The sequence below is a fragment of the Schistocerca nitens genome, chromosome 4 (genome assembly GCF_023898315.1).
Source record: "Schistocerca nitens isolate TAMUIC-IGC-003100 chromosome 4, iqSchNite1.1, whole genome shotgun sequence".
NCBI classification, from domain to species: Eukaryota; Metazoa; Arthropoda; class Insecta; order Orthoptera; family Acrididae; genus Schistocerca; species Schistocerca nitens.
The window spans coordinates 883,862,819-883,887,538 of record NC_064617.1 but is presented as its reverse complement, the minus strand read 5'-3'; the positions used below and the strand labels follow the sequence as shown (position 1 = coordinate 883,887,538).

At 40.9% G+C, this 24,720-nt stretch overlaps 1 protein-coding gene across 2 annotated transcripts in view; it reads left to right on the top strand.

Moving 5' to 3' along the window:
- The first annotated feature begins 12,600 nt into the window (after positions 1-12,600).
- The window catches only part of LOC126253409 (sodium/potassium/calcium exchanger 4-like), a 118,106-nt gene continuing 105,986 nt past the window's right edge, over positions 12,601-24,720 (top strand). For both annotated transcript variants that reach the window (XM_049954718.1, XM_049954717.1), the window contains exons 1-2: positions 12,601-12,758; positions 24,551-24,662. In XM_049954718.1, coding sequence (XP_049810675.1) covers positions 24,590-24,662 — 73 coding nt within the window. In that variant the 5' untranslated portion in view covers positions 12,601-12,758; positions 24,551-24,589. The remainder of the gene's footprint in view (positions 12,759-24,550; positions 24,663-24,720) is intronic.

Sequence of the window (24,720 nt, the reverse complement as noted above, 5' to 3'; positions counted from 1 at the left end):
GCACTCAACTAGCCCGTTACTTTGTGGATCATATGCTGTGGTATGGATGTGCTGGATATCGCAAATGTTACAAATCCCGTTGAACAGGGCTGACTCAATTTGTCTGCCCTGGTCAGTCGTGATGATAGCTGGACATCCAAAACACGATACTCATGACTCGATGAAAGCTCGAGCAACAGTTACTGCCTCCGGCCCGAAGCAGTGGCACCGTGGTTGGTTGAGCTCGGTAGAGCTCGTGAGCCATTAGTGAGTCCGTTGTCCGAGGGTGCGGCCTGTGGCAGCACGGTCGTGGGTGAAACACTTGGCATGAGTGCACTGTTTGTGTTGTCAGTGGCGGTCGCACAGGGGTGTGCAGGAGCTGAAGTTGCATGGTTTGGGGTGTTGCCCGCAAGGGGCAGGCTAGGAGCCGTCAGTTCGGGAACACGTGACGCTCGTCACGCATGCGCACTTGTGTCCGGCCGAGTGTCAAATTCTGCGTTGTTAGGGGGGTGTGGCCCTGCAGAACTGTCAGTATGCGTTATGGCAATCTTGATAGCACAGTTGCGAGGGGTTGCGGGAGGTAAACACACAAAGGCTTGATTGCTGGGATTGCAAGCAGATTTGGCACACTTACTGACTGTGCTTCGACCTTGTTGTAGTGTCTGTAATTCCTTTGCTGCATCGGAGAGCTGGAGCTGTGTTTCGTGGAGCCGGAGGGAGAGCTCGAAGTTTTCCTTGCATAGGGGAGTGACATGTTCAAGCTCGACAAGGCACTTGTGCGTGGTTTCTTGTAACGTCGTAGACAGAGACGAGCATGTATGGATGAGATGAGCCTGGACTGATGTGTCACAGGGGGGGGGGGGGGGGGGGTGTTTGCTCAACAGAACACAGAGGAAGTGAGTCTTGGATGGATGATGAAACATGGTGTTTCATACTAGGTCTGGTGAAAGTTTGTGGTGTCGCAAGACGTCAATGCCTAGTATAGGTTTGTCAATTTCGCACACTAAAACAGTCCACTCAAGTTTGCAGTTTGTGGGGAGTGAGATGATGTGGGAAGTTGAACCCGAGCATTGTAGTTTAGTTGAATTTGCAGCTTGCAGTGAAATATGATGAGAGTGGATGTTCGATGACACTAAGGACATAGGCAGCAGCAAAACATCGGCGCCTGTGTCCACTAGGAAAAGGTATCCCAACGAAATGTCTTTAATGTAGAGTCGTCTGCAATTATCTGGTCATTCCTGGACAGAATGGAGCATTGGGGGGTGCCTGTCATGTTGTGCGTTGGAGGCGGCACCCAGACCTACCTGCGATTGGCGTTTGGGAAGTAGCAGGGTGGTCTGCAGTTCCGTGCCGCCTCACCAAACCAAATGTGGAAGTAACTGTACGGGTAGTGCGGTTGTATTTCCTGTGGAAAGTTCATTGCCAGTGGTGGTGGCTGAGGTTCGGTGGCCACAGCAGGTTCAGTGGCAGGAGGGGGCATGACCGTAGGCAGAGCCGGTGACGTCCAAGTTGCTTGTTTACTGCTTCCCGGAGCGAGAGGAACAGTTGGCACAGTACGGCCCCGGCCGCGTCCAGCTGCAGAGTGATGAGTCTGAACCTGAAACTTGTCAGGTAGGCAGTGGCTGGCGAAATAGAGCTGTGATGCATCGTGTAGCTTGTCAGCAATTGTCATTCTTTGCTCGACAGGTTCAGGAGACCTTTGAGCCAGCGGATGTGAGGAGATAGTTTATCTGACCAGATGGCCAGGAGAGCTGTGTCAGAGAATAGATCGGCGCTGACCAGGGCATGTAGCCATCTCCAGAGCTGGGAAGGTTTGTCATTGCCTAGTTGCTCAACGTGGAGCACTTGCTATATTGCTGCCTCAGTTGAGCATGCAAGCCAATGTAGAACTGTATTTGTGGCTAGAGCGTACCGGGTAGATGAGTCCGGGGCATCAACCAGATCAGCAATCAAGTCCTCCTGGTCGCCCAGGTGGGTGATGAGGCACAGAAACCTGGTTGACTCATCAAGTTTGTAATGGTCAAACACTTCGTCCACAGTTTTGAATCAGGTTGTTGCTCTGTCGGGATTAAACAGCAGCAGCATCGGTAAGCGTTGTAGAATGTTCGGAAGAACAGGTTGATTTGAGTTCATCAGGTCAGTGCTGTTGTTGCTGTAGTATTCCAGGAGAGTGTGCCTCCAGGGGATGTGGCAACAATGGCTGTTTGGGTGGCAGCGTGAAGGTGACAAGTTGTGGTTGAGCACGATCCGTCGCGACGCGGAAGGCCGATGCGGGTGAGACACGGTAATGTGTCGATTGCGGTTGTGGAAGCTCAGCACATTGCGGGTGTGATCAGATTGACGCATCGTGGAAGACCAATGTGGATGAGGCACCGAGATTTGCCGAGAACAGTGGTGGAAGCTCGACTGGAGCTGGTGCGGGGCGACAGGTGAGAAAAAGTTCAAAGTTTGAGAATGTGTGTTAGTCTGCGGAAAGCTTGACATATGATCAGAGCCAGGGCCACCTGTGTTGCAGGGAGGCTGCGGAGGTGCAGGCTGTCCAGAAGCACAGTGTGGGAAATGATGTCGAACATGGGATGGAATGTGTGAATGTTCACTGTTCATAGTCACTCCTCTCAAAACGGTGTGCAGAAAAGGTGAATGTCGTGGCACAAAACATGTGAGTCATAGCAGTGGGACGGAGGTGGAGGTCAGGCTCAGATAACAAGTTATTGTCCCTGTTGCAGGCTGAGGTATCGAAGCAGGAAGGCATATGCTGATGCTGAACCGAGGCAGGTGTGGGTGTGGTCAGATGCTGAGGATGTAGAACTGGCGGTAGTAGGTTGTCCAACGAAGCATTTTCAGAAATCGGCATTGGTCCCGCACTGCACAGAGGTCCGTAAGAGGTAACTGCACAGTCGATGAGGGAGGGCACATGTGGCAGGAACAAAGGTGTTTGATAGCCAGAGTCATGTGCACTCCTAACCTCACTTATTGTTGCAGGCTCGAAAACGTCTGGCAAAATTGGCGGAATCATCGAGTGAGAGGCATCGTGTTGCAGTCCTGGCAGGTGTACATCGCCCGTAACATGATGCATGTCGATCACAAAATCCGGCGTTATGCACTGGGCCAAAGTCATTGTTTGAATGCTGTGTTGATGTAATACACGTGAAAATAACCAACGCGGAGGTCTCAGACACAGTAAAATGGCGAAAACGGAAGACGTTACAACTCGGGGTCACCAGTAAGGGCGAATTTCGGGTTGGTTACACCAAACAACACCCATTTAGCAGTAGTTCATTTATTCACCTAAACACATGCAAGGCTCACAAAGAACTAAACATGGCAGAACAGCCCAAAGACAATGCTCAGAGTCCAAAGAAGATGCTCAGAGTCCAAAGACGAACGCATATCAATGCTGGTGTCAACCTCATTGGCGCAACAGGCCGATTGCAAGAAAACCCCCCATGATTGCCAGCATCTCTGATGGCTCACTCCTTCCATCTGTGGGGCCCCTTAGGTGATTGTTCACACCTCAGGTCACACCTCCTGAACACAAGACAGAGGGACCAGTCAGCAATTTGGGAAGGTAGCAGCTCAGGCAATCACCTGCCCCTGAGCCTGGCTTGTATCAGAGGGTACGTGCGATCCCTACCTGTCGACCTGGGGCTGGGAATTATGCATTACCCAGTCACCTGTTAAATGTCAGAAACATGGGCCATCCTTCAGGAGTGCACAAGGAGGAAGAATTAAAAAGAGGAGCCTCAAATGCCGAAGTGGAGAACGGATAACAGAAGGTGAATGAAGAAAGGACAAAGGAATGAAAAACAGTGGTGGAATGAAAAACAGGTGTGGGATTATTCTTATGTCAGCTATGGACAATGCAGAACATTCCCAAAAACACCTCAAATATATCCCCCAAGGAGGGGGGAAAGAATAGCAAGAGAATAGACATGCAGCATGGAAGGGAAAAGATGCTTGTGGTAGCAAATCACAGACCTGTCAAAGAGCAGAGAGCCCCCTGTGGGGAGCGCCATCTGTGTCTACCCTTTAATAGGGACTGCTCACAGTCAGAAAGCAAAGCTCAGAGTGGTGCAAACAGGTGAAGTAAACACGCAACAGTGCCACGAAGGTTCAGTCGTGCTTTATATAGCCGACTGTGTGTTTCTGGAAGGGGTGAAATTGTGGTCTTCTGAGTGGTGAGATGGTCTTTTCAGAGAATTGCCACACAAGCTGAATGTGCTGCATCGCTTGTGCAATGATGCCATATCGGTGGTCTCGTGAACATTCTCACACCCACAGACGAGGTTCTCGACATCCGCACAGCACAGACGCCCACCAGGATCATCGTATTGTAAGGGCAGCAGTTGGGAGATCACACAGCTCCCACAGCACAGATAAGAGAGCTTGTGAGCCCATATGTGTCAGCATGAATGGTTGTGAATCATTTATTAACAGTGGGACTATAGGCACACAAACCTCTAGCACATCTTCCCCTCACACCACAACATTGACATAAACAGCTCGACTGTTACTATCGGAGAACCACATGGAAGCTGGAATGATGTGACATAGTCTTCAGTGATGAAAGCAGACTCTTCTTGCATGCAAGTGATTGTCGTTTGCGCATATGACATAGAGCTGGTGAGCACTTTCTCATAGAGTGCATTCATCTAAGCCACACTGCTGCCACCCCAAGCCTTATGGCCTGGGGTGCAATAAGCTGCAACTCTTGTTCACCTTTGATGTTTCTGGAGGGGACACTAACCAGCACTTGGTATGTGTAGAATGTTGTTAGACACGTTCTCTTGCCATTCTTCTAACAGAAAGATAATGTGTTGTTCCAATAGGATAATGCCTGCTCACACACTGCTCTTGAAAGTCAGCATGCTCTGCAAGATGTGCAGCAAGTTCCCTGACTAGCACAATCTACAGATTTATCTGCAATCCAGCACGTGTGGGATATAATGTGACAAGAAGTGACTCGTGCAACTTATCAACCGACAACTCTTGGAGAACTATGTGAACAGTTTGAGCATGCATGGAATAACATGTCCCAGGACAGCATTCACCATCTGAATGATTGACCGGATGCCAAAATCTGTGCACGCACTGCCATGCATCGAGACTACACCACATACTAATATGGGTGTTTCAGATTGGATCAACCCCTGGTATCTCAGAACTGCTGGTGCTACTGATCTGTAAATCATTTCATACACTTCATATACACTGTTGCAACAATAAATCTTTAGTGAATTGGAAACCTCTAAAAGGATGTGCTAATTTTTTTATCCATCGTATCATTTATGTACGTAGTGAATAAGAGCTGTCCTATCACATTTCCCTGGACCTCTCCTGAAGTTACCCCTGTCTCTGATGAATGCTCACCACCCAGGACAACATACTGGGTTCAGTTACTTAAGGAGTCTTTCAGCCACTCAAATACCTGAGAAAATATTCCATAGGCTCAGACATTTGTTAACAGTCTGCAGTGAGGCACTGTGTCAAATATTTTCCAGAAATCTAGGAATACGGAAGCTGACTGTTGCGCATCCATTGTTCAAAGCCGTGTTTCAGATGAGGGATGCTTTTTAAAGGCATGCTGATTTGTGGACAGAATCCTTTCTGTTTGAAGGAAATTTATTATATTCAAAGTTGGAATATGCTGCAGAATTTTACAGAAAACTGATGCTATAGATATTGGTCTGTAAATTTATGCTTCCATTCTTTTACCCCCTTACCATGATACATCTCATTTTATTGAACTCTAGGCTGACACACCATAAATATTTATTTCTTCTGTATACAGGGTGTTTCAGAAATGATGGTCAATATTCAGGAATATTACAGGGTTGATCATTTGAAAGAAAGAAGTCAAGTGAACATTGACTCTAATACACTTACCTTAAGAGCAATGAGTAATTATCGATCTTCGATACTGTGAAACAACTCTCTTCTACTGCATGCTCTTTCTTTACTTTCTACATTTTGGGAAGTAGTAGTATGGACCAAAATAAGAAAAAAATGTCCAGTAAACTGGGGCTCTAAAATGAGTACCTTAAAAGCTATGAGGACTTGTTTATCTTCACTACTATGAAACTCAACTCTTCTAATGAACAAGTGCTCCTAACGTCTTAGGTATCCCTTTTAGAGCATATGTTTACTGGATATTTTTTCTTGTTTTTGTCCCTACTACTACTTCCCAAAATATGGATTGTAAAGAGCTTGCTGCAGAAGAGATTTGTTTCACAGTATTGAAAATCAAGAATTGCTCATAGTTTGTAAGGTGCCCACGTTTCCTCAACTTTTTTGATTCCAATGATCATTCCTGTTATATTTCTGAAACACCCTGTATATTTTAAAGTAGATACTCATATATAACCATGATCTTTCTGTGTATGTAGATTCTTCTCAACAGTATTTACTATTAGCCTCCAGATAGCTTTTGCAATTTGGATGACAATGTACAATAACAGCATCAGAATGTTATTTACTTTTCATTCCTATAATATCTGATTGCACTGGACATCTTTTAAATTGATTCTGTAATTTTTATATTCATAACCTGTATAGCTCTCCTGTCTTTTCATTAACACAAACTCATAATATTTTGAAAACAAGTAATTCTTGTATATGTCAGATCTCTTTCATATTGCTGGTAAAGAAATAAATTATCTTTGACTGCTTCAGTGTTCATAATTCTAAGAAATGCTTAATTTCATTCAGCATTCCTTAAACTTCCATTAATACAGGGTAAATGTTACTCAGTTAAACTTTTCAGTAATAAATCGTAGCATTCCAAACAGAAAATCTCTTGTTACTATGTACAACACGAAGACTGTCCATTTCAGAAATTAAATTTATACGTAATTGGAATAAAATCGCTGTATCTTCTCTTGATCACTGGCCATCTCCTACAGTTATTACTCTGATAAGCGTGGCAATGGTTTGCTCCCAGCAAAGTATACGTGGCCGGGTAGCTCAGTCCCCACTCATTCGACACGAAACTTAAAACATACAAATTTTGTAATTATTTCATAAAATCATAGTTCAAAAAAACTCTTCAATTATGTTTTAAAAGAAATAAACATTCTTACTTCATTTAGGTGAGAAAAGCAGCAGTGTGCTCAAAAATTCGATCACACTACACAGCAGTCACCTGCACTTTCTTTCAGTTGCTCGGATGTTGTGCTCTGTGAAAGATTCACAATAAATGCAAGCTAAGTTAGTGGCCAATGCAGAAGAGTACTCTCTGTCAAACACCATTGGGATTCCATTTGGACCTGACAACTTGACTTATTTGTTTACAGCTCTTTCTAATGATTCACAATTCAAGAGACGTCTGTTTCTACATCCTGCATACAGGAGTCTGTGCAACAGTTGGATGACAGTATTGTAATGGAATAGCAGGACAGATCAGTGTGGGTGGCAGTCCTCTGCCAAAGATGGAGGCAGGTGCAGCATGAGAGGACCATTTGCAGATATGAGAAGTTCTTTATTACTGTATGTTTGCAGCCTTGGGCCTTGGAAACTTAAAGTGGCAATGACAGGTAAAATAATACTCTGTCACAGCAATCCCCAATACATTGGTCTCTGGCAGCTGGCTGTGCACCCCACCACCACTGCCAATGCATTGGGAGACACTCGTATTCTCACTCAAAGTATGTGTGGTAGTTGCACGTCCCTCCGGCTGCATCCCATCCCATCCCCTCCCGCACCTTGGCAGAGGCGGTGATTGCCAGGCCTTCAGGGTCTACTTGCAAGATGGTAGTCTTTCCCAAGCTCAGCTGGCAGGTGGAGATTCAGTGTCTGTCACAGACTGGGCATCATGTAACTGCTCCATCTGTTTAGAAATGATGAGCTGGCTCAGTCAGGTTTAAATGCTGCTTCACCCTGCCAACTTGGCAGTAGTGGCTGCTTTTGTACATCAAGCCAAATGATCTGGAATGAAGGCAGTGACTGGCTGTCATAGCTGGCAGTGGGTTGGGATGCAGAGACTTCTTGGTGACTGGAAAGTCATTGGCTTGCAGAGCTCTGATGACACAGAGGCAGTGGCTTGCACTGTACATACAGTTCAGTGATCTCTACTGGCTGACTGTGGCTGTGGCCTGATTGCAACACAGTGCACGTTCTGCTTAGAGAGATGACATAGTTTTATTCCCTTACAGCTCCTTTCTCCAAACAACAACAACAACAACAACAAATCCACTCTTGGATTTCCACTGAAAATTTTGCCATAACATCAGTAATAATCTGTATACAAGTATTTACACTTCTCATTTTTAACTTTATTCACAGTGGCATTTGGTCCTTCACACTATTTACACTTCCTTTCCGATCACAAAGAGGGTAATTCTGTCCTTTGTCGGATCATTTCTCATTGGTGCTGCTAAGACTGGTTTGAACCTGTAGGTTGAAAGCTGGCAGGGATAGAATTTGGACTATCTTTCACTTCAATCTGTATTTAGTAATACCTATTATTTCCAAAATTATGCAGGTGTCTGGGCCTGAAGTTCCTATAGTTGCAAATTGGCAGTGTCGATCAGTGTGATATTTTGTTGTGTGGGCTAAAAGGTGCTCCACTGAAACTTGATTGATTTGGAAGGAGAACATCTGATCTATGGGGTAAGCTGGATCAGGTTTAATGTGTTATTCAGGTAAGTGGGTAGGATCTCTAGAAGTAGATCAACTTGCTGGTTGTTGTTGTCAGAAGTGGAATCTCACAATTCCTGAACTGTGCAAAAAATTTTCGATAAAAATTGGCTAGCCCTAATTATGACTTCAATTCTTTACAGCAGTGGGTGTTACAAAATGTTTGACAGCTTTCTGTAAAATTGCTTTGATAACATTATCATCCTCCATGAGCTCTTATCTATTGATATTAATTTTTTGAACACAATTCACAGAACTCTGTACTGATTCAGCATGTTTCTGAATATCCCATTAAGATGCTCATGGTAATATATCAGTACACTTTTTCTCATATATACATCTACCAATCCTTTGCTAAATTTGTCAAATGACTGTGCTTCTCAGTTTCTCATGGAACATTACAACTGCCCTAGTGTCTCCTGCTAACTTTAGTTCCACTGCACTCAGTAACTGCTCATTATTCCAATTTCCTAACCTATTGGTTGTATCCAAATGATCAAAAAAACACAAAGACATCTTCTGATTTTCCTGAAAATGGAGTGACTAACTAAGGGGTGCTAATATCAAGGATAGGTGCACCAGGGTGTGACCATTCCCACCTTTCCTCTCTTAGTTCTACCAATTTTGTATGCGGCTGAGTTACTTGATCTGTCAGATGCTGAATTACACCTTGAGCAAAAATTTGTTTATCCGTATGTTGTCTATTTAAAAAAAAAAAAAAAAAGAACCAATTAAACAGTATTCCCAAAAACTAAAATGAAAAGGAAGAAGAAGAATAGGTAAATAACCACACAGAGTGGGAAAAAGCTTTAAAACTTGCCCTTATTTGTACTGTTGAGTAGGATGTCACTGCTGTAGAACCTTTGATATGGTTGCTGTCTTCTGGTTGTCGTCTTCATCTTTAGCATTTTTCAGACAATGATTATAATGTGCTGGCAGAATGACCAGGTGTGAGTAGCTACTCTCTGCCCAAGATGGAGGCAAGTGCAGTAGTAGTTTGTACATACAAGAACTTCTTTATTACTTCTTTTTACAATCATGGGACTTGGAAACTGCTAGTGGCAATGGTGGGCAAGGTGAATACTCTGTCATAGTGTCCCCCTGGTACACCAGCCTCTGGCTGCCAACTGGGCACCCCATTACTGGAAAAGTACTCCACTGACACCTTGGCAGAGGCAATATTACCTGGGCACTAGTAGTAGTAGTAGTAGTAGTAGTAGTACTCTCGTCATACTCCCTAGACAGCAGTCGAGCGGTGAGCTGCCTTAGCATCCAGGTGCCCGTGCAATGGTTGGAGATTCGTGGTTTGACAGTGGTGGAAGTGGCTGAATTGTTGGCATAGGACTGCCCATCACAGACTGAGTGTCACACAACTGCCCTAGCCATTCAGAGATGATGAGCTGGTTCAGTCAAGTTTAAATGCTACTGCTCTCTGCTGACTTCACAGTAGTGGCTGAGTGTGTATGTCATGCCAAATGATATGGGACAGTGGCAATGGTGGGCTGTCATAATCAGCAGCAGGTAGGGCTGTAGAGACTTCCTGAACATTGGCAAGCCATTGGCATGCAGAGGTCTGGCAACACCAAGATCTACCATAGTTTTATTCCTTTACCGTATGTCTGTATGATCCTCATGTGTGAATGATTTTGTAAATGCAGAATTTAAAACTTGAGCTTTCCTTTAATTATGTCCTTTTGGCACACCATATTGGTTAGCAAGAGAATGGATAGAAGTCTCTGACCCACTCAGTGATTTTAAGTAGGTCTGGAAATTTCTTGAGATCTCAGCAAAATCCTTCAGAAGGTATGGCGATGGAAGATACTGTATGCTTTGACCATCAATCTTTTATGGATGCAGAAATTTCTACTAATTTTTGTTCTTTTTCAAGCTGAGAATCCAACAATCTGTTTCCTCAGCATTTTTGAAATTTTATTGTAAAATCACAGTGGATATTTTTCAGGTTTAATGCACTTAGTAGACACATACTTCTCCAGAGCATGATTTACAATCAGCTTAAACTTAGTCCATAATGTCCTCTATGTCCATCGTATTCAAACTAAATAATGTGCATACATTGTCTAAGCAGAACATGAATGACTGCTTATCTGATGTTTCCAGTACAAAAACTCTACTAGCCTTCTTGATATTTTTAGTAACCTCAGTAACTATCATTGCTATGATGGTATCATGATCACTAATACCCGTCTCTACACGGACACTGTCGGTAATGTCAGGCCTGTTTGTAGCTACAAGGTCTAACAGGTTTTTGGAAAATGTGTTGAAAACTCCTTCACAAGACTGACTGTCCATACTGCTTGCAATGAACCCATAGACATCCCAGTCTATACTTGGTATGACTGTCCATATTGCTTGCAATGAACCCGTAGACATCCCAGTCTATACTTGGTAGGTTAAAGTAGCTTCTAACTAATATTGCCACATCAGTACTTCTGCAACACAGAGTGTAGACTTTCTATGAATGATTCTACAACTATTAAAGCAAAATAAGTGGCTGATAAAAATGTCTGGTGATTAACTTGACCTCAACTAGGCTGGTTGGTTGCATCCAGATAACTTCACAATCGGACTCAATTTTGATTTCTGCAGACACAATATTTTTGTCGGCCTTAATGAATACTCCCCCTTCTATGGCATCTAACATGTCTTGTAAATATACATTCCAAGCCTCATTAAATATTTTGAAACCAGTTCCAAGTGTAATTAGAGTGTGGCCAAGAACTTTGTTATGAATGCTGCAGTGATTTACTGTTGAAATATTGACAATTACAGTGTTGCTAATTTGTAAATGATATAAGCTTTTTCTTTGCGTATCAGCTAGAGGGAATTCTTCAGAGGATCTGAAGCTATTACCTAGCCTAGAAAACCCCCATGTACATTCCACAAGTACTATGCTACCCATTTAGTTACTTCCTCTGTGCAGTACACCCCTGACCTGTCAGGGGAAGTCCTACAAGTCTCCACCCAATAATGTATGTCCAGAAATCTGCAGCCAGACCATTACAAAATTGGTGGAGTCTCCCACTGAGACATCCCAGTGTGCTCCAAACTAAAGGACACCCATCAGTTCTGGGCATGATACTGCAAACCATCCATACACAGTAACAATGGCTTCAGAATTCAAATGACAGGTGCCCTTGATGCTGACTGACATGAACCACAACTTCAAGTTGAGTGCACCGTGCCACTCTTGGCAGACATACCAAGAATACACTGAGCTTCCTGCCCTGGATGGTATTTCCCTAAGGTGCTCCATAATGTGCCTAATGTTGGAGCTCCCAATAAATAGCAAACCCCTCCTAATTAACATCTGTTCTTTTCAATCATTTTCTGTGTCACTCCCTTTCTGCCCCTAATCACACTCGAGGGGAAAAATATCATCAGGACTGTTACCAGTCAGCCCAATACTACAATGAACTATGAATTCAACACTAATTTCATTACTTTTCTGTGCAACCCCCTTCAAAGCTACACCCTGTCACTAAGGGTAATAGGGATGATTTACCCCAACATTATTTTTTTCAAGACACTAAGTCATCAAGTTTAATTGAAATAGCTCCACAATTTCCGTAGTTGTGCTTATACAAACAGATCTAGTGTTGAGAAAGACAATTTCACATTGGAGAAGTGAGCTAAATCTCTGAAAGGGTTCATTAAGCATGAAGTGGAAAACTTAGTTGATAACTGTAAAATTTTATTTAACAGATAATTAAGAATTAATTCACTGACACATACTGTTACATCAACCAGCACAGACTGTGCTAATTGTAAAAAAAAAAAAAAATTACATAACATTTCTGCAATGGGTTGTCACATGGGATAGTTCCCCAAGATTAACATTCCTCTTTGTTGGGAAATGACAAAAGAGTTTCTCTAAGATTTTAGTTATCTTTACATCAAGATAGCACCACTTGTGAGCACATTATCTGTGGAGTATATGATTAGCATCTGTCTCAGACCTCGGCATGTCTCAGTGTGTGTGCTGCTCTTGCCTTGCCTCTTTTACCAGCAGTATGGAAAATTCACATTGTGGCTGGTCTTGAAACCAGCTCTCCCAAAGTGTTCTACCATAAGTCTGCACAACAACTTAAAATCATTACATAGCAACAATTTAAAACTGTTAGAAGGTAAGTTCATTTAAAATCATACTAAAAGTTGTTGTAGTCTTCAGTTTATGTTTGGTACAGCTTTTCATGCTAGGCAACACAGACAAGTCTCTTCATCTCTGCATAATTACTGGAACTCACATACACTTGAACTTTCCTACATTACCAAACTAACTTCTCTATAATGCTTCAGGCAATGTTCTGTCAACATATCTCTTCTTTTAGTCAAATGCCACAAAGCTCATTTTCCCTGGTTTGATTCATTACCTGTTCATTTGTTGTCATGTCCACTCATCTTATTTTGTATCCTCTTTTCTTCTTTCATCCTCAGTTACCTCACTGTGCAAATAGAAAAAAACTGATCTACTAACAGTAAAAATTAAATAAAGGCTAACATTATTTCTAACATGTATCCTAAGAAATACTTTTAGTAAAACCAGTGCATGGATGAGAAGAACTATCTTGAAACATATTTCTTCAAAATAAGAGATGAAACTATGAAGGAGCAAACAACAATGTCATTCCCTATCACCTTATACATGAATTCTTAAAATAAATATGTGCCAGATTGAGAATCAGGCTGAATGTTTGTCTAAACTTGGTTTCTTTCTGTCTTCCGTACCCTAAAAATGTGCTGCTGTGACACATGTAACCACTGGTATTTTACCACTCATGCCAGTCTTGTAGGGAAGGCCACACTTAGTATAATTTCCACCTGACAAAATCAAAATGAATCACGCCAATGAGTCACCTTGCACCTAACATAAGTAGCCATTCCAAATACAAACTAAATATCCTGACAGAAGAGTCCAAATGAGATTGATCAGTTCCCTTCTTCAGTTTCCTGCACACAAGCAGTATTTGTGCATCAAGTAAACAAATGAACTGCAATGATAACATCTCTATGTTTTATTGGTGATTCTGCAACATTTCGTTCTAATCTGATTTTCATTACAGCATTCCTCTATTTAAAAAGGAAATAATTTCTTACTTAAGACTTGTCAAATTTCATGTTATTGTTAATTTGCAATTTTCTCAAACTGGATAATTTGTAACTTTTTAGTTATTAACTATTAGCTTTAATATCAAGAATGCTGTTAGAAATGTTGAAAAAAATAAACATTCATTCTGCAAAATTTATATGGTATCAGACATGCTCATGGTAACAAAGCTAATACTCTACCAGTAACCCTTGATTCTCTGATGAATTTAACTTAAGTGTATAAAACAAATTCAAACTTCTGATTATTCAGTTCATGCGCGAATGTGCACGGTACCAATACATTCTAAACAGCCATGTGCAAAAGTGTACTTTTTCGGGGGGTCATCTCTCAGGTTCTGTTGATTATGGAGATATTATGTCAAGCATTTTTTGCATAGCCTTTGGCCTAGCAATAATTTTTGTACCTATCAAAAGAACATGCATACTGTAGCTATACCGAAGTACAGGGTCAAAATTTAAACATTATATACTTCCTTCAGATGAGGCAAATTGAGGAAATTGGTTGGTTCTTTTACGTTAAGTGTGGCATATTGTTGACCTTAAGTGGCTTCTTCCATGGGTGGCTCTTGAGAATACACTAAAAAAACAATGATTTTTGGGTATGAAAAGTACCAATCGGGGAGGGATGGCCACTTATATAATTCCTGTTCATGGTGAATCATTGAAATTTTTACTATATGTACTTAAGATGATATTTTCAGGAGCTTTAAAACATTTTTCAATATCAGAATCCATTACTGAGATCCAGAGGTTCAAAGTTACCGTACTTATGCAGAAAACCAAAAAACCAGTTTTTAACAGTTTTGAACTATAGGCTGCAATTATTTGAATAGATAATCATAGCAAATTGATCAAATTTTAGTTGTACATTCTTTAGGTATTCATCTAAAAATGCCAGTTTCTTGTTTTAGAAAATCTGTATCCATTATCAAGATACAACTATAAACAATGATTTTTGGTTACCAAAAGCACCAACTGGAGGAATGGCCAATTCTATACTTTCTATTCATGGCAAATCATCTAAATTTTTACAATATATTCTTAAGATGATGATCTCATGGAGCCTTGAAACTTTTTTCACTACCTTTTTCCATTACCGAGATCCAGAGGTTCAAAGTCACTGTACTTGTGCACATAATATCCAGTCTGAGGTGTAAATGTAGTTTTAACTGACACAGTGAGTACATGGAAAGAATTCTAAAGTCATCACGTTGATTCTGAGGTCACCAAACAGTATCTTTAGTCAGCATTTTTTTCACTGGTGAATACACTCCTGTTTAAAAGACTCTGGCAGAAAAGTGGGGAACTAGATGCCTCAATTCTCATTCTGCCTTCCTCGCCAAAAATTCAAGAGAGAGGGAGACGCCAGTGATGATGGGAGAGGGAGAGGGAATGTGGTGGTAAGAGAGAGAGAGAGAGAGAGAGAGAGAGAGAGAGAGAGAGAGAGAGAGATGGGATGGATGGAAATAGAAACAGTGGGAATGAAACAGAGACGAGAAACTGGAAATGAAAAAATGCAGATGAGTGGAGATCATACAAAGGCTTGGAGGGGAGGGGTGGAGCATGGACCCCCCTCCCCAGACCAACTCACAGGTATAGGAGAGGGCACATTTTGGACTGAAATTTTAAGCATATGGGGGGGGGGGGGGGGGGTGGCAGTGGGAAAGAAATACAAAAAGAGGCAGTGTAAGTGAGAGAGGAGACTATGATAGTGGTATATTCTGTAAATCAATGGGAGATAAAAGAGACAGTGGAAGAGAGACATGCATAGACAGTGCCAGTGAGAGGCAGATGTTGAGCATAAAGGCTTTACTACAAAGAGAAACTGGGTAAAAGGATTTAGAATGTTCTGTGTTGAAAGAGTGATAATATGTTTGCATGCCAAACTTTTTGTTGAGGAATACAGAATGAGAACTGAAACCACTGCTTTCCCACTTTCCTTCCAGGGATCTTTTAAAGGGGAACATATTTACCTTTTTTGTGCATTTTTCTGCTTGTTTTACAAATGAGTTAATGTGTTCAATATCTGACATTAAGCATGTAAGCTAAAAAAAGTTTAAAAATGATTGAAGCCGTGTAAAAGGCTTACTGTATGCCACTAAGTGCTCTCATTCTTAAATACTGGATGAATATTGTTTGGGGTTTTGCTCACAATAAGTTACACTGTCTCAAAATATGTACACGGTTTATAACTGTAATACTTGTATTACTACATTGAATCTTTCACATAAGATTTTACGTCTTAATGAGTAAATTATGTCTGTAAAATTTTTTTTTAATTTTCCCAATGTTTGTATGAAAGATTGAAAATCAATTTTTTTTGCCCCTGGAAGCTGTTAGATACGCAGCCTACAATAGGGACTGGATTCCCTGCCCCACAATAGTCACTAACTAATATTGGTTTTCTAAAATACATGGCGAGTAACTGACTAAGAGCATTTTACAGACACATTAAAATATATCATTGTGAAACATCTTTTTGAGGAAGACAACAGAACATACCTCAATATTTACAAATCTCCAGAAGGAGCTTACTGACTTATAGTTGTTGTTGTGGTCTTCAGTCCTGAGACTGGTTTGATGCAGCTCTCCATGCTACTCTATCCTGTGCAAACTTCTTCATCTCCCAGTACCTACTGCAACCTACATCCTTCTGAATCTGCTTAGTGTATTCATCTCTTGGTCTCCCTCTACGATTTTTACCCTCCACACTGCCCTCCAATGCTAAATTTGTGATCCCTTGATGCCTCAAAACATGTCCTACCAACTGATCCCTTCTTCTAGTCAAGTTGTGCCACAAACTTCTCTTCTCCCCAATCCTATTCAATACCTCCTCATTAGTTATGTGATCCACCCACCTTATCTTCAGCATTCTTCTGTAGCACCACATTTTGAAAGCTTCTATTCTCTTCTTGTCCACACTAGTTATCGTCCATGTTTCACTTCCATACATGGCTACACTCCATACAAATACTTTCAGAAACGACTTCCTGACACTTAAATCTATACTCGATGTTAACAATTTTCTCTTCTTCAGAAACGATTTCCTTGCCATTGCCAGTCTACATTTTATATCCTCTCTACTGTGACCATCATCAGTTATTTTACTCCCTAAATAGCAAAACTCCTTTACTACTTTAAGTGTCTCATTTCCTAATCTAATTCCCTCAGCATCACTCGATTTAATTTGACTACATTCCATTATCCTCGTTTTGCTTTTGTTGATGTTCATCTTATATCCTCCTTTCAAGACACTGTCCATTCTGTTCAACTGCTCTTCCAAGTCTTTTGCTGTCTCTGACAGAATTACAATGTCATCAGCGAACCTCAAAGTTTTTACTTCTTCTCCATGAATTTTAATGCCTACTCCGAATTTTTCTTTTGTTTTCTTTACTGCTTGCTCAATATACAGATTGAATAACATCGGGGAGAGGCTACAACCCTGTCTCACTCCTTTCCCAACCACTGCTTCCATTTCATGCCTCTCGGCTCTTACAACTGCCATCTCGTTTCTGTACAAATTGTAAATAGCCTTTCCCTCCCTGTATTTTACCGCTGCCACCTTCAGAATTTGAAAGAGAGTATTCCAGTTAACATTGTCAAAAGCTTTCTCTAAGTCTACAAATGCTAGAAATATAGGTTTGCCTTTCTTAATCTTTCTTCTAAGATAAGTCGTAAGGTTAGTATTGCCTCACGTGTTCCAACATTTCTGCGGAATCCAAACTGATCTTCCCCGAGGTCCGCTTCTACCAGTTTTTCCATTTGTCTGTAAAGAATTCGCGTTAGTATTTTGCAGCTGTGACTTATTAAACTGATAGTTTGGTAATTTTCACATCTGTCAACACCTGCTTTCTTTGGGATTGGAATTATTATATTCTTCTTGAAGTCTGAGGGTATTTCGCCTGTCTCATACATCTTGCTCACCAGATGGTAGAGTTTTGTCATGACTTGCTCTCCCAAGGCCATCAATAGTTCTAATGGAATGTTGTCTACTCCCAGGGCCTTGTTTCGACTCAGGTCTTTCAGTGCTCTGTCAAACTCTTCACGCAGTATCTTATCTCCCATTTCGTCTTCATCTACATCCTCTTCCCTTTCTATAATATTGTCCTCAAGTACATCGCCCTTGTATAAACCCTCTATATACTCCTTCCACCTTTCTGCCTTCCCTTCTTTGCTTAGAACTGGGTTGCCATCTGAGTTCTTGATATTCATACAAGTGGTTCTCTTCTCTCCAAAGGTCTCTTTAATTTTCCTGTAGGCAGTATCTATCTTACCCCTAGTGAGACAAGCCTCTACATCCTTACATTTGTCCTCTAGCCATCCCTGCTTAGCCATTTTGCACTTCCTGTCGATTTCATTTGTGAGACGTTTGTATTCCTTTTTGCCTGCTTCATTTACTGCATTATTATATTTTCTCCTTTCATCAATTAAATTCAATATTTCTTCTGTTACCCAAGGATTTCTATTAGCCCTCGTCTTATTACCTACTTGATCCTCTGCTGCCTTCACTACTTCATTCCTCAGAGCTACCCATTCTTCTTCTACTGTATTTCTTTCCCCCATTCCTGTCAATTGTTCCCTTATGCTCTCCCTGAAACTCTCTACAACCTCTCATTCTTTCAGTTTATCCAGGTCCCATATCCTTAAATTCCCACCTTTTTGCAGTTTCTTCAGTTTCAATCTGCAGATCATAACCAATAGATTGTGGTCAGAATCCACATCTGCCCCTGGAAATGTCTTACAATTTAAAACCTGGTTCCTAAATCTCTGTCTTACCATTATATAATCTATCTGATACCTTTTAGTATCTCCAGGATTCTTCCAGGTATACAACCTTCTTTTATGATTCTTGAACCAAGTGTTAGCTATGATTAGGTTATGCTCTGTGCAAAATTCTACAAGGCGGCTTCCTCTTTCATTTCTTCCCCCCAATCCATATTCACCTACTATGTTTCCTTCGCTCCCTTTTCCTACTGATGAATTCCAGTCACCCATGATTATTAAATTTTCGTCTCCCTTCACTACCTGAATAATTTCTTTTATCTCATCATACATTTCATCAATTTCTTCATCATCTGCAGAGCTAGTTGGCATATAAACTTGTACTACTGTAGTAGGCATGGGCTTTGTGTCTATCTTGGCCACAATAATGCGTTTACTATGCTGTTTGTAGTAGCTAACCCGCACGCCTCAAATTTCTCTTCTCTCCAATTCTATTCAATATCTCCTCATTAGTTATGTGATCTACCCATCTAATCTTCAGCATTCTTCTGTAGCACCACATTTCAAAAGTTTCTATTCTCTTCTTGTCTAAACTAGACTAAACTAAACTAAACTAAACTTGACTAGAAGATGGGATTGGTTGGTAGGGCATATTCTGAGGCATCAAGGGATCACCAATTTAGTATTGGAGGGTGGCATGGAGGGTAAAAATCGTAGATGGAGACCAAGAGACGAATACAATAAACAGATTCAGAAGGATGTAGGTTGCAGTAAGTACTGGGAGATGAAGAACCTTGCACAGGATAGAGTAGCATGGAGAGCTGCATCAAACCAGCCTCTGGACTGAAGACCACAACAACAATGAGGATGTGACAACATGACCAGAATATGATCATGCCACTATACAAAGGGCCACTGACTACATTTAGTTGCCAGAAGTGAAATCCAAAACAATGGGTCACTGTTTTGTGAGGAGTGGGAGTAGTGCTGCATGCTGCACAACATAGTACAGTATAATAACTGGCTGCTGACATGTAGGTCACCACTATGATTCCCACCTCCATGAATCGTTTATCAGTTAAGATTTGTAATTTCTGGGACTGACTAAATTATGGAATACTAGAATTTTCTATAACATTCTATAAATACATAAACACAAACACTCTCAGCTAAGGAACACATTTTATCTACATCTTTACTTATGTACTCATGTGTGCGTAATATATGTGCTTTCAGTTTGAAGCGTTATTTATTGATGACATCTCTGCTGATGCAACTGTTACTTAATTCTGGATTCTATATGATGATATTTTTTATAATCTCATGAAACTTGATATTTATGATGCACTCTTTTTCAAATAGAAAATGATAAATGGTTTCAATTTCCCCAATACTTTTTAAAATTTCCTCATTTCTCAATTACGGGAGATGAAAAGTTGTCAAAATGAATATCTTAACTAGCAGCAGGAGACAGCACCACAACTCTCCAGTATATTAACCTAACTATGTACCACACTCTTAGATATGGGTTAGACACACAGAATTAATGGATTATAGCTGAACATTTACTACAAGCCATAACAGTGTTTAAAATGGGATCTCTGCTGTAAGGGACACTTCACAAGCAACTGCACAATAAGTGCACTCTTCATGTGCCACAGAAATTCCTACTTAGGCTAAAAATGTGCTAGTTGTTCATAGACGGAGCATCAATTGATCATAACGCAGACAGCAGTGTTTGCTCAAGGCAGACTGAAATATATGCAACCTACATTTTCAGTTCATTAGAATTCCATCCACAGTATTTTGCAACACTTTTATTGTAACATCGCTGTTGATGGAAATTGGATGCCAAGAGGTAAATAAAGTTGGAATGAAGACACGTCAAGCAGAGACAGGCAGAGTTAGTAACTGTGATGTTGCCATCTTAATAATAGCCATGGCATGCACACTTGCGCCATTGAGTTCAGAAAAGAGGGTCCCCCTAAACAGACCAGGTTGTGCATTACACACCAGCTTGAAACTGCATGCAAGATTGTGTGGGCAAGACTCAGTATCAAGGATGGACATAAACTTGAAATCAGATATTTCTACTGACTGCCAGACTCACCTGTAGATGTAACAGAAAATCTTAGAAAAAGACCTAAATTCACTAGTATATAAGTTCCCCAGTTGTATTATAATTGGATAAGACTTAACTCGTCACACAACCAATTAGAAAATTTACACTTTTTTAAGTCAAGGGCATGACAAGATGTCCTGCAAAACATTACTGAATGCATTCTCTGAGAATTACGTAGAACAGATTGTTCAGAAGTGGACTCATGATAGAAATAGATTGGATGTAATAGAAACAAATAGGTCTGACCTCTTTGAGGACGTCCACATAAAAACTGGCATCTGCGACCATGAGACAGTTGTAGCAACAATGATTACAAATGTACAAATGGCAATACAAACAAGTAGAAGGATTCACATGTTCAGGAAACTAGATAAAGAGACAGTCCTGTAGTATCTCAATACAGAACTTGAGACATTAAGATCTGGAGAGGAGCATTTAGAAGAACTGTGGCTCAGGTTAAAAAGTTGACCATGCACTTGACAGATCTGCACCTTGTAGAATAATTGATAGGAGCGACCCACTGTGGCATACAATCATTGTAATGAAACATTTAAAGAAACACAGACTACCGTATAATGGGTGTAAAACAAAGCATCGGGCTAGAGACAGGAAGATGATAAATTAAATTTTTTGGCTGAAAATAGCAAAATGCTTGAAGTCTTCAGTAACTGCCGTATCATAATATAATCACATGCTCTCTCACAAAAACAAAAGAAATGCTGATCATATGTACAGGCTTCAATGATATCGAAGTTAGGGTCCAGACACTTACGGATGAGGCTGCTACTGAAATTGAGCACCTCAAAGTGAAAGTAGAAATGCTGAATTTTATTTTCAAATGTTTCTTTACAAATGAAAATCCAGCAATATTGATACAATTTAATCCTCACACCACTGCAAAGATGAGTTACATAGATGTTAGTGCCAGTAGATTGAGAAACAGCTGGAAATGCTGAACTGAGCAAAGCTCCAGGTCCCAATGGAATCCCTATTGAATTATACACTGACTCTGCAGCTGAGTTGGTCTCTCTTTTAGCTATAATCTACCATAGATCCCTTGAAGAATAAACTGTGCCCAGTTGGAAGAAAGTACAGGTCACAGCCATCTGCAAGAAGGGAAGCAGAAGTGATCCACAAAAGAGTGATCCACAAAACTACCATTCAGTATTTTTGCCATCCACTTGTTGCAGCATCTTAGAACATATTCTGAGCCAAATATAAATAGGAGTGAGGTAACTCAAACAGGGTGACATCTTCATGCCAGCCTGTGTGGACTCCAAACCCTCTGATCACAGGAAACTCAATTCACACTTTTCTCACATGAGATCCTGAAAGTTTGTCATTTCTCAATTTCTGAAAAGCATTAGACTCAGTACCACATCTATGTTTATTATCAAAAGTGTGATTATTTGGAGTGTGAAATGAAATTTGTTAATCAACTGAGGATTTTTTGGTAGGAGGGTGCAGCATGTTATCTCGAATGGAGAACCATCGACAGATTTAGAAGTAAATTTGGTTGTGCTTCAGTAGGTTGTGAAAGGGTCCTCGCTTTTGATGTTGCATACTAATTAGATTAGAATATTATGAAATGGATAGAATGCTACTCTTTGTGTAAGGAGATGTTGAGTTGCAGGCAGGCACAACAAAAAGACTGCTATATGTTTGAGCTTTCGGCCAACAGACCTCCTTCTAAAGTAGAAAACACACACACATTCACATAAACATCTTACACACATGTGACAACTGACTCTCACTGCTGACACTGAATTGTGTACAGCTACTGAGCCTGATGGGAAAAGCAATCTGGTTGTGGCGGTAAAAAGAGGCTGGGATGGGGCAGGGGAAGTATAGTTGGAAAGGGGTGGGGGAACGTGTAGTTCTCCTTGTGGGAGCATGCAGGGAATGGTGAGGACAGGGTAGGGCTGCCAGTTGCAGTCAGGAGCTTTGGGGGGGGGGGGGGGGGGGGGTCAGAAGAGGAGGGGAAAAAGGCTAGCAGGTTCATTGGTGGAATAGAAGGCTGTCAAGTGTTGGAGTGGGACCAGGAAGGGGATAGGTAGGTGACGGACAGGGACTAGTGAAAGTTATGGCCAGGGTGAGAGGGGGATATGGCAACGTAGAATATATTGTACAGAGAGTTCCCACATGCACAATGCAGAAAAGATGATGTTGGTAGGAAGGACTCAGTGCAGGCTGTGAAGCACTCAATGAAGTACAGCACATTGTTCGGGCAGCATGTTCAGCAACTGAATTCCCTGAGTTTTTCCTGATCTCTCTAGGTAAATTGTGATTCCCTGAGAACTGCAGGCTTTCCAGAAGAATCGCCATCCTGGGAGTACACCACCTGAGTCCCCAAAACACTCCTGAATCAAAACTGAAAGTCCCCAATGCTCTCCTCACACTCATGGTATATTTTTGAATGTAGTATTTTAAGGAATAAATGAGGACATGACTCACCATTCTGCAGTCATTGTGGCACAGTGCTCTGGGATGTTTTAGAAGTGGTACAAACATTGGTATAATTCCATTTTGAGTGATATTGTTGAATAAACCAACCAACATGGAAAGAGATTGTTTATCCTTGAGCAGGTTTAGTATGTCGAAGTGCATTTCACCAGGACATGGAGCCTTCCCAATATTTGATATTGTTATGGGATGTTGTAAATCTGCTCTTGTGCTACATACCATCATTCTCTCAGATGCCATGACTAATATAATCTGTTGTCCCAGAAGTGATTTTCAATGTTTTCCTTCCAGTCACCCAGGTTCTCTTTAGTACTAGGGAGGATGTTGTTATCTTTGTTTGTGGGCCCACTTCCTCTGCTGCTGTGTCACTGTTACTTGCTTTACTTTCTTGTACATGTTGAAGGAGACATGCTTTGTGTTCAGTTCTTATATTTTGCTACATGCCTTTGTAGGATGTTGTTCCTTTTCATATGTACTTGCTTCTGTATTATTTTCTGCTATTCTCTGTGCATTATCAGGTCTTTACTTTCGAAGGATCTTCTGTGACTGGTCAGTTGTAGAATTTCATCTGTCATCCTAGGCTAGCGTTTCTTGCTCTCAATGTCCTTTAGTTTTTCTTTGCTTGCTTCATTCACTACAGACTTGACTTGGTACCGGATTTGGAGTTTATGGAACACAATTTGAGTGCTTCTATCCACTGGTGGCAGTTTTTCATCTTCATATTCATTGTGCATATCAAAAGACTAAGATCAGAGTTAATATCAGCATCAGGATATGCCTTCAACTTCTTAAAGAAATTCTGAATCATTTATTGATAAGGACATAGCCAATTTGATTCCTGATATTTTTGTTGGTGTTTGAAGTCCATATGTAGAGATGATATGGAGGTAACTGCAAATGAGTGTTGGCTATTATGAACTCTTCCTCCTGCCATAGATGCACCAGCTGATCACATCAGTCATTGATAGTCCCTAAAACAGAATTGCCTACTATATCAGGGCACCAGCTGTGGACTACCTCAACAGTGGAATCACCTATCACTATGGTAATCTCAGTTGATTTGTTAAAAGACATGACTTGTGTGCAAAAAGATCTGATAAAGACATTGATGCAGCACAAGTTGGGCTACATATCTGTATAACAACCTGCAGAATGGGTTGTGGACTGAACTGTACAAATATTACTCTATTGGATGCAGATACAAATTTCTTGACAGTTGCATTGATAACTGGACTTGCTTGAAATGGTGTGGATTATTGTTGCCTGTGTAATATACTTGGGCCTAGTATTGCAAGTATACTGCTACATGAGATATCTTCCAACAGTACTACAAGTTATTTGTTTAATCTTATTGTCCACATTTTTTTTAAATTTCAAGATGGAAGTTTACATTACACTTTTTTCTTTATTTCTTGAGTGATGGTATGCGGTGGCATAATAATAGCAATAACAATAATAATAATATGATGATGATGATGATGACACATCATTCTTATTTTGCAGGGAAAACGTCCACTAAAGAAGAAATTCTTCAACGCAATCATGTTAGAACAGAACAGTTTGCTGGAACTGATGCTACAAACAACATTTAGAACAGATGCCTTTTACGGAAATGGTGGGTGTCTTTGTGTGTTGAACTTTGTTTTGGCTTTGTTCTTACTTGTTATGATGTC